This window comes from Apteryx mantelli, chromosome 3 (assembly GCF_036417845.1).
Source record: "Apteryx mantelli isolate bAptMan1 chromosome 3, bAptMan1.hap1, whole genome shotgun sequence".
NCBI classification, from domain to species: domain Eukaryota; kingdom Metazoa; phylum Chordata; class Aves; order Apterygiformes; family Apterygidae; genus Apteryx; species Apteryx mantelli.
In genome coordinates, this window is record NC_089980.1 from 136,869,523 (window position 1) to 136,884,458 (window position 14,936).

Genomic DNA, 14,936 nt, shown 5'->3' on the forward strand with positions numbered 1-14,936 from the left:
GTGTGAACCGAGTTGTGTTTCCTTCTTCCCCCCTACCAGATTTCTTAAAAATCAGGTTAAAAATTCCAGGACCATGTGAATGAAGCTGTTTTTCTAAATGGTCTACAAACTTTCTGTGCTCAGGCCAAAACCATTAAACAGAGGTAGTTTTGCAGGATCCGTATTTGGTACTTGTCACAGGTGGTTTGAAGCATTGCCTTGGCATCACCTTGTCTTCAAGGAACTGGCTGTGGAAGCTGTATTTATAGCAGGAATTTCCTTCACAAAGCCCTGGTGGAATATGTGGCTTCTCCAGACTAATGACGAGTCTGTTGACGAGTCTGTTGGGTTTCATTGGTGCTAATAAATTGAAACACATCAGAACATGAGCATAACCTCTCAATCTCGATCTTCCACATGATTCAGTTGTCAGCACAGTTCTAGCCCAAGTCCACTATCACCAACCCAAACTGTTTCCAGGCTTGGCTTAGGTGTTAGCATGGGACAAGGGCCATTCCCGGCAGGCAGCCTGGATAGGTCCACCCTGTTTCGGAGGTTAAGACAGAGTAACAATATAGACTCAGCAGCAAACAGAATTAGACTTTGCTCAATTCCTGATCTCTAGGCACAAGGTCACAGGTTCAAAACCTGCCACAGACCTGTACTACAGAAAGAGATTCCTGCAATTACTTTCAGAAAGGAACAGCAGAACTTCTAGTGCTTTCCTCTCTAGTGCTGATGTGCTCCCTTATTTTTCAGAGTATTTTAGTCCCATGCTCAAGATAACAAAATCCTTTCAGTTTTGCTAGCAGATTAAGTGTCTTCTCAATGGTTGTGGTTCTTATCTAAATTAAAAAAGAATGTCAGGTAAAGATGCTGTAATAAATGTCCAATGTATAGTGTTAAAATGCAAGTATATTGTATGTGTTTGTGATAAGATGTTGTTTCATGCCAGATGTCCTTATTCAGAACATCTAAATGGTGAGGAAAGATTTTGTTTAAATCAAACCATGTGCTGTTTTCCTTAGCAAAATTTTTCCCATTTCAGTGTATTCTGGTAGTATTGCAAAGTGTGTTTCTCTTCTAAAGGACCCTACTGTTAGAGTTCAAATACTATTTTGGGTCTGAAAATCTCAGTATAGGAGTCTCATTCTGATCTTAGCGGAGTGTAAATCAGGAGTGACTCTGCTGGAGTCCGTGAAGATATTCAACATGTTCAAGAATCTGAGTAAAGCATTAGCTCCTGAAAGTTGTGTCCAAATGTCCTTCACAAAGAACTCTGGCAAATATATGATGCGTATGTGTGAATGTGCAATACAATTTTGCCTCTCTCAAACATTCTCCAGGATAATATGTGGCCAGAGCAACTCATACTCTTGGATTTTACCATCTTATTTTTCCTGCTTAAAATAATCACGTGGTTTTTTTCTCCCATTGCTTTGGGAAAGACTCTTCTAAACAGCAGAGGAAGAAAACCCAGATCTCAGCAATCAGTTCTGGCTATTCAACACTGCAGATCTAACCAAGGGGCTACAGGAGCAGCACAGTCATACTGTGGCATCCTTAGTCACTAGAGATCTATAGTGGATCCATGCCATGTGCTGGTGCCTAGCTCTCCATGTTAACTGTAAAAAGGGGGCATAGGTTGACTTTTCTCCCATCTCAGGCACCCACTGGAGCTTGACTGACAGCCACCTAGGTGTAAGGGTCTGCTCATGCTACTCTAGTTTCTGAACTGAGGTCAGAAATGACTGAGCTCAATAGGGAACTGGAAAGTACAACAAGAAAAAAACAGTGGAAGCATATAGAGATGACTTCTACGCTTTCCAGTTGGCTGTGTTCCTTTCAGGTTGAAACAGTTTTCTGTGATAGACTCTATTCCTCTGTAACATTGCCTACAAAGAGGGATTTTGTTCTGCATGCATAGATTTAGTTCTTATCCTTTCTGGAGGTATTGCCAGGTCATCCTGATGGAGCATTTCAAGTGAATTCCCTTGGGATCTCCCAAGGAGCTTCAAATCCTCTTCTCTGTGGCTGTTCACTTTTGGGGATTCAGTGTTTTTTTTTTCAGTGTGATTCTGAGATAGTGGTTAAAGACATTCAAATTAACAGGAATTTAACTGAAGACTTTATAATTACAGTGATGACTATGCGAAGGGTATCTCACTCTAAATACAGTGGCAGTTCATCCAGCCTTTGACAAAAATAGACATGTATAAGAGTTCTCGCTATTGCCAAACAACCTTAACTGTGCTCAGGAAATCCTGGGTGCTGCTCTCCCAGCACATTTCTACTGGAGAATTAGCCCAAGTGATTGCTGCCTGGATAAATTTAGATCAGGGCTCAGACTGGATCATCGCTCATTCTTGTATGTCTGGTGTTAGGAGCCAGAGACACACACAGTTGTTGGTGCTGAGCTGCTGTATGAACCATTTTGCAGCTCTGTCCATATGAGATTCAGCATGCCTTTTGGAGGATGCATTGGGGGAGGATGCACTGGGGCATTGGGGGAAGATCCTGGAGAGATATTGGCACTTGTAAAAGATAGGCTAAGTCCTCACTGCTGGGCTAAGTCCTCACTGCTGTTTGAATGCAGAACCTCAATTTAAGTGATAGCAGCGGCTATCCTAGTTGGAAACACCATCAACTGTAGCCAGATCCCAATACCGACATCAAAACACCATCAGTGAGAGTAATGGGCTTTCTGGTTTAGTGGTGAAAAAATTACAAAAGGAGAGAACTGTTTTGTGTTAAAATCCCTGAAATAACATCAGCTGTGAAGTGAGACAGTTTGCTTTTGGTGATGGGAGAAAGGAGGACAGTGATTTTTTTTTTTCTTACCCTGCCTAACATTTAGGGGAATTTCAAAATGAAAGAGCCATTTTGAAATAAATAGCTTTAAAGTGCCATGTCAAAAAGGTCTCAAAAGAAAAGATTTAGTCTTATTTTAAGTCCCTCCCTCTCTTCCACTACCTGCCTGCCTTCAACTTCTTTCAGACTGAAACTATTCACCAAATTCACCCCAGATTCCTAAGTGGTCTTAGTGTGGTTTTGTAGTTAATATCCTTTAACTCCACCATTAAACTCCAAATGAAGATTATGGAGGATGGACAGACTTTCAGAACAGGACTTTTCTCTATAAGGCAGGGTTTGCCACTTTAGTTAGAGCAATAGAGTCACGCTGGCATTTCTTCAGAGGTAGTTTTGAGAGCATAGCTGAGACCGGATTTATAGAAGGAATAAGCTATACTGCCAAAATAGCATTTTTCTGGCATAAGGCCATCTACACATCTGTATTAGGCCTGAGGTTTCAGCTTCAGTTAAGTTCTGCCATAAATGTATCAGCTGTGTAGGGGTATCAGCAGCTTTCTTGCCTGTATAGATAGGTAAAAACTGAAGTACCTGTGGTCCGCATCCCAGGAAAGGGGTAGGGCTGTTAATGGCAACCAAATGGTGAACTTACATGCCTATGAGGCCTCTGTGCATACAAACCTGTCAAGATCTGCCTTCTTCTCATTGACATAGCAGGGAGATATTTTCTTTCTGCTACCACTTTCTTGAGGATGTTGGTAACTGTCTTGCTGTTCAGGAAAATGCAGCTCAAATACGCCCTGGTCACAGCCCCCTTGTCTCATCAGGAGGGTGCTGGGGATTTGGTGGATGCCAAAACACTCTTATTCATGGTGCTTTTCATCTCACCCACTTCTGCTTGTTTAGTCATTTCTATTTAGTTATCTGTGATCTTGATAGTGTCAATACAGAGAGAGAGGGGGGCATCTTGAGAAGGCAACTCATCCTATGTCTCAGGCAGTTCTCCTAGAGTGGAATAAACACTGAGGCGCATGACTCAAGGATGATCTTCATTAAGAAGTGTTTTAAAACTGGGGGAGGATTTGCCAATCCTTACACAGTGGGTGACAGCAAACATTTTCAGCAGGAGATTTGACACTTCACTGTCTGTATTCAAGGACAACCCAAACCAGAAGGCAGATTATCCCATTTCTGTTTGGCTTCCACAGAAGGACCAGTTGCTGGCTTGCATCCAGGAGAAGATACAAGACTGGATGCCCTCAGGGCCTGAGCAAGTTGGGCAGCTTCTGAGTTCACAGAGCAGATGAATAAGAGGAGACCTGACAGAGGTATCTGAGATAATGAGAGAACAGATCAGACGAATGCAGCCAGTCACCTCTTCTAGCAGTAGAGAAAAAGGGGCATTCAGGACAACTGAAAGGCAACAGGATGAAAGGGGAGAAAAGTCCTTTTGAAACCTAATGCACAGTGAACCTGTGGAGCTCAGCTCCTCGAGGCAGTGCTAAGGCAAAGACTGAGAGGAAACTAAAAAGGGATTCAAAATTTCTGGGGTCAGTGAGGACATCTACGGTTGTCTTAATTAAGTGAAAGGAGAAGGTTTTAGGAAGCATTCAGATTTCAGGACTTGAGCCAGTCTTTAACTGGCATGGCTTGGAGGGCAACTCCCCATGTGAGCAAACTGTTCTGAAACTGTCTTGCTGTGGACTTTTGCAGTCTCACAATAAAAGGCTCAGCAAAATGGATGTTCCTCCAGACTTACATGGAAGAGCTATTTGTGTGCTAGGTTGGACGTAAAGTGTCATGTATAGAAACCCAAAGAAAGCCTTGTCAGGTCAGGAAGTCTCAGTGGGATTCTGTGGTAGAAGAACCTCTTCTTTTTGCCCAGACCCAGTTGGAAATTGGTCCCTTAGGTGAATTACTTGCCTTTGCTTCCTATCTTTCTAAAACAGTCACTAGTGATTTTCTGTTCCCTACAGTATGGTGAGCCTATGCCCTGTGGGTGTCAGGGCCTGGGGAGAACAAGGCCAAGGTGGCTCCTCAGGGCAGGTCTCAAAGCAGCTCCCTAGCAAGTGGGAAGGGACAGCCCTGCTCCACAGCAGACGCTGAGGATTTGAAGCTCGCCTCTTGCCCAAACTGCAACAAAACTATGTTTTCTTGCCTGAAAACAGAGCAAGGGACAGGACATTGGTGCAAACAGTGGAAAACCCGGGTTCAAGTCACATCTCTTCCCCGTGTCAGGCTCTGGCTTTTCATCTCTGGTCACTCCGGCATTGAGGAGAGTACAGATGTAAACTGGCACTCTTATGTCTAGAAGCGGACCCCCGTGTAGACTAACACTCCCATGACAAATGGAGACCAGTTTATCTCTAGGAACTGTTGCAAATCCCCATCTTTTCCCAGCCATTCCCGGGAGGCAAACAGATCCCTCAGCTCCCTTAGGCACCAAGGACTGGGTACACTCACCTCACTAAGCAGCTCTCTGATTTCTTCTTAGACAGCTTAACCTTCATCTTAAATTGTCTAAATGAAGTTGACTCCCTTTCTAGTCACCGGGTAGAGGCAGACCCTCCAAAAAGGTGGTTTGACTCATCTTTTGGTGTCTGAGATGTGTGAGATGAGTCAGCCCCTGAGGAGATGCCTGTTTTTCTCAGCTAACCCTGTTCTTTCCATTAAAAGCAGCCAAGGGAATGTAGAAGTTTGGAAAAACTAAGTTATGTGCACCTCACCTTTTGGCCTTGGTTTCACAGAGCACCCACAAAGCACCAGCAGCGTGTGAGGTGACTGCAGGAATAGGTGGCACTTAGACGTAGCTGGGCCTTTCCTGGGTCAGACTTGAGTAATGCTCAGCATGGGTGCAAGAGCGCTCATCTGCCCTAATGGGCTCATGTGACACTGGAGGAACTGGTTAGGGAAGTGTTCCAAAGTCCTATGAGGAAAATCAATGGCAAAAAAGCCTATCCAGACCCTGTATCATTTATTTGCTGTTAATGATCTGTGTTCTTCCATGTTCGAAATAAAAAACAATGAGGGAGAATGAAAGAAAGAACAAAGTTGTTCCCTCCCGTGGAAAGAAAGAAAAAAGAAAGAAAGGTCAAACATCAAACTCAAACAGGAACAAATGAAAAATAGTCCTGGCTTCTGATTCTGACCCCTTTTACTCTGGCACAAATAAAGAATAAGAGATAAAAAGTAAAGGGGAGCAACTTTCAGGCAGCGTTCTTACAAGAGCAGAATTTGGCTCAATTTCTTCTGTATAGTTATGTTTTCACTTCGTGCGCGTTCCTAGATTCATAGTGAGCTTTAGGGATGAACATGGCACCCAAAGGGAAAAACACGATAACAGGGCTCACAGCACAGAGGCCTGAACAGCCAGCAAGTGATGAGCAGTAACTGAGACGTAGCACTTTGCATTAAGCAAGTGCTTCTGTCGCCCAGTGGTAGGTGGAAGGGTACATGTCACACTGACTACTCACTGCCGTGTCCAGCTCACCCAAGAGAAATGTTGGGATCTTTCCATTTTTTTAGAATAGTCTTCAGGACAATCAAAGTCAAAAAAGAAATAGAGCACCTTTTTTAGCTTTAAAGGGATAGACACACAGTAAATACTTACGGAATATGCTATGGTAAGTGCATTCAAATTATTTACCTCAAATAACCCAGCAGCTGGATTCTTTATGAAAGCTTTGTACATAGTCCTAATGAAAATGCTCTCTCTTCAGTAGACCAACACTGAGAATAAGGGCAAACTGGATATATTGTTCAATTTAAATATTGTTCTTTTTTTTTTGTGATTTGTCTACAGCTTTTATTAAACTAGTTGTAAAGCCATGCATAATTGCATAGTGTAAGCAGGTTGGATAGAGTGGAATGGCTTTCCATGTGCTGTTTTTATTCCTGCGCATCTATGAGCTCTAAAAACAACAACAGCAATTTAAGGGTAGCCATTAGTTTCAGTCTTTCTTGTGGATGTGGATTTTTGAGAGAGCTTCATTACATTCCTGGGATGACTATTTCTTTTTCTGAGCCATCAGTAGGAACTGGAGGAGAAAAATCACAACAGCCTGACACTCAGCCTGCCCCTGTGAGCTTCTGTGAGGCTCCGGGACTTTTCCTTGCACTCAGAGTGGTTCATGTGCCTCTCCTCTGATATCAGATCACTACCTACATTATGTAGGTCTGGTTCACTCATGTTTTCATGATCCCAAGCAATGGGTCTTGTTTTTCTTCCTCAGAGACTCTATTCCTTGGTCCAGCCCTTTTCTGAGAAAGTTTAACCTTTTATACAGATGCCTTATTTCCTACTGGCTTCTCATGTCTCTTCGCTGTTTATTGTTCCTTAATCTCCATGCCAGCTGTGCTTACCAGTGTGGACTGTTTGTTAGGTCCCCCTGAGAAAAGCAGAATTACTAAGCCAAGAGGTCAGCCTTGCCTGGCCCGAGACAGTTCAAGATGTTGGGTGAGTTCAGCTCCAGACTGAGACACCTAAGTGAAGGTGTCTCCAATGGAGTTGTCTCCATGTGATGTTGGTGTCCAAGCTCCCCTTGCGATCAATGTAGAGGCAATACAGTCAAGGGAGTCTGGAGAGTGACTCAGTTCGCCCTGAAGTAGACACCTCTCTGCGTACAGCTCTGGCTCTGCTGGCTGTAGTGACTAAGGAAACAATTAGGCTGACTTTTGTCTAGTGCTATTTGAGACACCCTGGGTACCTTGCCTCATTCCAGCTCCTAGCTCAGAAATGTGTCCATCTCCCATGTACAAGTTTGTCAGATCCGCCAGCCCCGCACAGAGGTCTTGAACATCCTAGAGCATCTTATATGGTACTAGATTCCTATCTGTGGTGATTGCATTAAGCCTTGATTCTCCACTGAGTGGAATAAGAAACATCACTCACCCGTAGACAGTAGGACACCCATAGGCACCCATCTCTGGACATGTCAAGATGGCTCTCTACATTAGGACTGAATCCTGCTTGAAACTTCTTAGCTAGGTGCACTCTGATGTGAAGGAGGGCTATTCCCTGCTTTAGCATCGATATCGTATGAGACCTTGGCTAAATCCTTCTTATCTCAGTGCCTCACCTGTCAAATGGGGGCAATATCCAGCTCTACTTCACCATGCTGAATGTATGAGGTGTCTCACCAGGGCATGTTCCTAAAGGGAGCTGGGAGACTAATTCAAGACACATGGGCTTTACTCCTCAGTGGTGCTGGCTACAACCTGTGAGATGCAGCTGTAGGGCTTCCAGTCCCCACAGCAGCAGATATCCAGCTAGCTTGAGAGTGCCTGCATAGGCAGAGCGGTGCATGGCGGGTATTTTCTACTCACAAGACTAAGCACAGAGAGGGCAGAGAGGGAGTGGGTTTTTTGAAAAAAATTTTTAGACCAGCCCCAACCCATATTTGATAAAATAAACATTGGAAGAGAGCTAAAACCCACTCACGCTAGGTGAAGGCTCATCAGTCACCACGTGCAAAAATAAAAATAAAAATAAAAATAAATACTTGCCATGTGATCTAACTTACCAGGACTTTTTGTTTAGTTATAGTAGGAGAAATCTCTATAGCTGTTTAGAAATAAGGCCTGGGAGGAAGTGGAAAAGAAAGGAACAATTTATCCCATGCTTTGTGAGAATTATGTACTGTATGAAGAACACACAGGCTGGAAGTAACAGGGTAAGATGGGAGTGGAGAAACTAATGGCCATGATGACAAAGGCCAAGGTATGTATGTAATTTAGGTCCGAATGAAATAGCCAAGGAATCATTTCTGTGGCAGCACAGTAAGCAGTGTTGGAGGAATCCTCATATTGCTCCATGGTAGCTGTTGATATGAACCTACTGCTTGCTTCCGCCTTGACAGCAAGGTCCAGATCCTGCTTGTCACAAAGATGCCAAGAGTCACATTGGGCCCAGGCTCATGAGTTGTTAAACAGTGGTAGGAATATGTCAAAGTGTCTAGAAATATTTCATTTCCCCCCTCAGATCTTAATGCAAATGAGGAGGCAAAGAACTGTTTTGAAAGGTAGGACTCATCTCGCCTGACTGCTGGTGTTGACAAGTCCCCTCGCTCCCCTGTCAAAGGATAGAGACCATCATTTCGAGAGCATGAGTCACCGCCCTGTCCCACACATGGATCTTAGGACAGGATGAATCACTTTCTGGAGGTGTCTGCCGCTCTCTGTCAACTCGAGGAGATGTTCAGATGACTAGCAGCAGGCATGGTACGTGCAACGTGAGTGACTCAACGTACGTACTGTCAGCCAGCTTATGCAGTTTGCAGCAAAGACTGTGATTAGTGTAGGTTTCTTCATTGAAAAAGTTAGAGTGGGAAAAGCCTTTATGTGTATACTGGGCTTTTGATTCTGGAATATTTTATTCCTCTTTCCATATTGCAGTAAATGAACACAACAGAAACATTTTTAAGCCAGTGTGACACATCTGTCTCTTGTGGGTTGGTGCAGGTTGAATTTCAGTATACAGGTACACTTAATTCCATGCAAATTTCTAGTATAACAACACTAAAATAAGCCAATGCATGACATTTTTTTTCTGTTAAGCATGGAAAGTTTTTAAACTGTATGGCTAGAAGATATTGCAGCAAGCAGGATACTTAGATATATAGCAGCATTTATTATGTGGCATTGCCCCATCTTCAAAAACTGCTAATCATGGCTACCAAAAATATAATACATCTTTGAAAAATCAGGTAGGTTAAAAACAAATCTAACCTACATCTATCTGAGGTAGCATTATGCACTTTCAGAAGTTTCCATCCATTACAGAGTCCCCCAAGTCCTGTATACAAATGTTTATCAACAGTTGAGGACTCAGAACTTGGGAGAAATTGTGTTTTTCTTAAAGCCAGTGGCCTAAAGCGTTGATAAAGCCACTAATCTTAACAGTTTGCTTTTTAAATTCAGTCTGAAATGCTCGTGCACTCATGTGAGCGCAAGAGCCCAGGTATTCAGAAAAAGACTTGTGGGCTGGTAAATGCTGCAGAAAGGCATAGTTTTGGTGGGGCTGGTTTGGACTTGGACTGCAGGACAGACCTGGGCAGACCAGGACTGCATGTCAGGGGAATGTCCCTATCTCCCATGGCCAGTTGACTTTAGTAAGAACATCACTTTCTGGCCATCTCCCCCTGATTGTTGTGGAAATGACTGAGAGGATTTCAGCAAGGGGCAGAGATGGTGGTCTGCTACCCCCTTCCTGATCACCTTCTCCAGCACCTCTCCTCCAGACACAGCTAGGCAGGAAGACAGGGAAAGTCTAACCCCAGGTGCTGTGGGGTGTTCTCCTCAAAGAGAAGAGGATAAAGTCACCAGAGCAGTGTCTGAAGACCCACTGGACCTCTCTCCCATCCCTGATGGAGCCAGGTCCTTGTGGATGGAGGGTAAAAGCTGGCATGTCCCCCACCGAGACAAGATCTGAAGGAAGAGCAGGGAGAGCCTGTCCCACTTCCCACATCCACCCTATGTTTTCCCCTGGCCTAAAGTCACCATCAGCCATTAGCTTAATCCCAGTGAAAGAAAATACTGTGCAGAAGGGGGGGCAGAGGCTGCTGCAGAAACATCACCTCTTCCCAGGGAGAGGTGCCAAGGGATGGGAGAGGGCAGGTTGACTCCACTGCTACCCCAGGGAGGGAAACTTTGGAAGACAGCAAGAAAAGAGGGAATTCAGACTTGTCAAACATTAGTCATTTAACCTTGACCAGCTGCAGCAAACTGTTGCTTGTTTTTTTCTTAAAGTAGTAAAAACAAAATAGAGCTGGCCCAATTTTCCAATCTGCTACACATCAGGGTGTGGGGAGTGTTAAGACTGTTTGTTTTGCTTGAAACCACTAGCATTTTTTTCTTTAGGTTTTATAGGTGATGCTCCCTGCATCCCTGGCAAAGCCCCAGTCAAACTATAGCTACCAAGTTTGTTAGCCTTCCAAACATATATTTTAGTCCATCATTTGTTCCCTCACTTGCAAAGCAATAGGCCGGTGAAGAGCAGTGGGTTCAGAGATATGAGATGTCAATGGCCATTTTTTTACAGGCATCTGTCAATTGTTTTTTATTGTAATGCTTTGGGCACTGGGTTGTTCAATTCAATCCTGGGATAAGCAATGGTATTGTATTTTTAAAAGATTAACACACTGCCAGAGTGTGACAGGGCACTATTTTATCCATTCAAGTGAATAAATAATGTAAGTGCCGGTCATAGTAGGGGGATAAGATCTGACTCCTTAGGAACGCCATGGGGTGCCTTCCCCATGCCAGGGTGTAGCGAGGACCGGCTGCTCCATGAGCAGGATGAGCTGGGAACCAAGGGTGACCCCAGCGTGGGCAGTGTCCTCACCGACAGGAGCAGTCCCATGGGGTCTGAACACCATGGGTAGAGCTGAGTGCTGGTAACAGGGACCATGAACAGCACCAGACACAACGAGGGGATGAGCCACATCCCGGGTCCTTGCAGGAGATCCAGTCTCAAGCAAAAGGGGATGAGGCTGAAGACAGGGCTACAATGTGGGTCCAAGTCCATCCAGGAGACCAGACTGGCAGACAGGGAACATTTTCCTTAGCTGTGACCAGACACGAGGGAGTCCTTAGAGCTGCAGCGCAATCACAGCTTAGCAGGCAGCAGTGAGATGAGTTTGCAAGGACAGGATTTGCTGTGTTTGAGAAGGAGCGAGCCAGAGAGCTTCCTGGCAGTGGGAAGGGGCACTGAGTCCAAGGGTTTGGGAAGGAGCAGTCATTGGAGGGATCAGGTTCTGTGTTTTGGAACAATTTGGGGATGTTGGTGAGTCTTGCTGTTCCCTGCATTTATATATTCATCTGCGTGTGACCACAAGACAAAGACAAAACTGACCAACTGCATGTTTTTCACGAAGGTGAATGCAAACAGGGGTTCCTGTTCAATGACCAAAGCAGAATCAAGTAGAAGTCAATGTGATTGTAGTTTGTATGATGTATTGTATGATGTAGCTTGTATGTATTTTAAAATAAAAAAGACCCATGAAGTTACAAGGAGTATAGTTGTCCTGCTCTTGCAATGTTGCGCTCTGAGATGGATACCTTTCTACAGACAGTGGCCTTCACCCTTGGGCTGCAACATTTAGGTGGAATCTGGATTTCAAATTCTCAAATGTGGATGTTATCAGGATGAGGATAGAGGCTGTTTCTGAACTGGAGGAAGGGAGGAGTTGGGTTGGGGTGACAGAGCCAGCTCCTTGTGAATATAAACGTAAGGTACCAAATGCAGGCTGTGTCAGAGAACTCCTGAGTGCAGGATCATTTACAGTTCCTACACTGATATTTCTGTATTTCTCTCCTCTACACTGTAAGGAGAACTTGATGTGAGTTGAACCTTTTGGCTACTGAGCCTGCCCCAGATGCAATAATTTAGTGAGCAGATGATGTTTTCAACGAATCCTCCTGTCTAACTCGGTGGATCTGTGTGTCTTCCGGCAGGTGTGTCCTCTGTGGCCTCCCTGATGTCCCTGGCTTGGGTGCTAGCCTCCTATCACAAGCTTCTTCGGGACTCTAGGGACGACAAGAAGAGTATGAGCTACAGAGGGGCCCTCATCCATCTCTTCTGGCGCCTCTTCACCATCTCATCCCGAGTTATTTCTTTTGCTCTCTTTGCTTCCATCTTCCAGCTCTACTTTGGGATCTTTGTAGTGGTCCATTGGTGTGCCATGGCTTTCTGGATCATCCATGGCGGGACAGATTTCTGCATGTCTAAGTGGGAGGAGATCCTCTTCAACATGGTGGTAGGGATTGTGTACATTTTCTGCTGGTTTAATGTCAAGGAAGGGCGGACTCGATACAGAATGTTTGCATATTACACTATAGTCCTGACAGAGAACGCTGCCTTGACGCTCCTTTGGTATTTTTACAGAGATCCTGACACTACTGACTCATATGCCGTGCCAGCACTGTGTTGTGTCTTTCTTAGCTTTGCTGCTGGGATAGCTTTGATGCTGTTATATTATGGTGTGCTGCATCCCATGGGGCCAAGAGTTAAGATCCTTGTCAGCTCCTGTTGCGCCGAGCTGCTCTGGGGCATTCCTTTGCCCCCCGATGTTGAGCCCATGGCACCCCAAACCCCTGGGTACCGGGGGGCCCAGGCTACGCCCACCAGAGCGGTCACGGAGCAACAGGAGGAACTCACAGCTGACACTTGCTTGCCAGTTTTCCAGGTGAGAGCAATGGTACCGTCTACTCCATCTGGGCGACCCTACCCCCCAGAGGGGCCTCTCATTAAGATTGACATCCCGAGAAAAAGATACCCTGCATGGGATGCTCATTTTGTAGACAGGAGGTTAAGAAGAACTATCAACATCCTCCAGTATGTCACCCCCACAGCTGTAGGTATTAGGTATAGAGATGGACCTCTCTTATATGAGTTGCTACAATATGAATCTTCACTTTAAGCTCCTTAAAACAAAAGTAAAAGAGGGGACCTTATTTTTGTTTACGGTAAACACAGATCATGAAACAAACACAAACCTTCAGATAAGCTTTCTTTCTGGTTGCTGTATGTATAAAAAAAAAAGATATTCTCTATGTTTTGTAAGTAAAAACAAAAAGAAAAACTTTTCTTTTGTTTTTTACACACAAGAAACAGTATTTCAACTTCCACTCCTAGGATTCACAGGTGGAGAAGGAGGCATCTCCACATCAGTTTTATACCGTACACCAAGTGTAGAATATTATTTATGGGATTGGTGCTGATTGAAAAATAAAAAAACAAACAAACAAACCTACAACTGCCTTATGCCCTTAGGTGCTGAGTTTCATTAAGTACTGTCACCTTTCTCATGCAAAACTCTTCGATGATTATATGCCAGGAAAAAAAACGGAAAAAAAAAAAAACCAAGCGAAATACAAAACTTAAAATTAAAAAAAAAAAAGAAAAAAAAGAACAACAACAACAAAAAGAGAGAAACATTTGAAAAATATCTCGTTCATCTTATTGGATTCAGTAGAAAAAAAAGAAAATTGTCTAAAGAAAGCAAAGCCAAGACGCCCCCAATGGAGTTTGATTTTCAAACAGTTGAAAGACAAAATCAGGTCTGTAAATAATTTGGCAATATATTTCTAACACCATTTGGCCAAGCCTGCAAACCTTGACCAAGTCGTGTTATAGAAGCGATGCTACTATATAACCGTTTTCGTCGTGTAAATGGGCTGTGCGTAATGGTCGGTTTGCACCAGATTAACACAGTAATACAGTATCTGATCTTGTTTCAAACGATTGCACACGCTAAAGCACCACTGAGCTCAGTGGAGTAAATACCAACAGTCTGAGTCCAGAATAAGGCCTGCTACGTTGATTTCTGGAAAAAAAAAAAAAAAGAAATCCGCAAACATTAAAATTATATACCAAAAATATTATACTAAAGTAGATTTACATATATCTAATAAATATTTCAGTAATAATAAAACTCAGCATAGTAGCAAAAAGCGAGTCAATTTAAAGGCACAATACTTGATCAGTGACTGGCAAAATAATTTGACCTACTGTATCATTTTAAGGCTGTGAAAGGCATACATGTATTATTTGTAATCTCGTGTAAGACCTGTCATGTCTCATTCAGTGCGAGCCTTAAAGTGATTGTAAAGCATCCTTTGTTTCATTTTTGGGTTTTGGGTTTCGATTATTATTATTTTATTTTTTTTTAAGGAAAACAAAATACGAAAACCGGGGTTAAAAAAAAAAAAAAAGAAAAAAGAAAAAACTTCTTCAAACGGTAATAACCTGTAACTGACTCAACGTCTAGAGATGATTTGGTGCTTTGTATTTTTGTTGATGTTGTTGTTGTGATTTAGCTGAGAATTCTTCGACTCGGTACATTGGGGGAACTGCTGATAAAACTGTCTTGTGTCACCCTCTGCTGTAAGTACATGGCAAGAAACACCACCACAGGAAATTCAAGAGCGTAGCGAGAGCATCGTGGTCTAGCTTAGCGTTCTCACCGCAAGGAGATTCTGCCGCCGCCGAGAACGGCGGAGCGTAGACGGTTGTCTGCGAAGGGTTTACGTGGTTGTCTTGACATTTCCCCCCCCCCAAAAAAAAATCCGCCTGGTGTCTGAACATTTCACATCTCTCGAATTCTGTTTCTGTGCTGAAATCTCTGTTTCGAGTTAAATCACAGGTC

The 14,936-nt window shown here is 43.7% G+C and overlaps 1 protein-coding gene across 1 annotated transcript in view; it reads left to right on the top strand.

Annotated features, from left to right (window-relative positions):
- The window catches only part of XKR6 (XK related 6), a 209,690-nt gene extending 195,288 nt beyond the window's left edge, over window positions 1–14,402 (top strand). The window contains exon 3 of the mRNA XM_067294422.1: window positions 12,244–14,402. Within this exon, the coding sequence (XP_067150523.1) occupies window positions 12,244–13,208 (965 nt within the window). The 3' untranslated portion in view covers window positions 13,209–14,402. The remainder of the gene's footprint in view (window positions 1–12,243) is intronic.
- The last annotated feature ends 534 nt before the right edge of the window (window positions 14,403–14,936 follow it).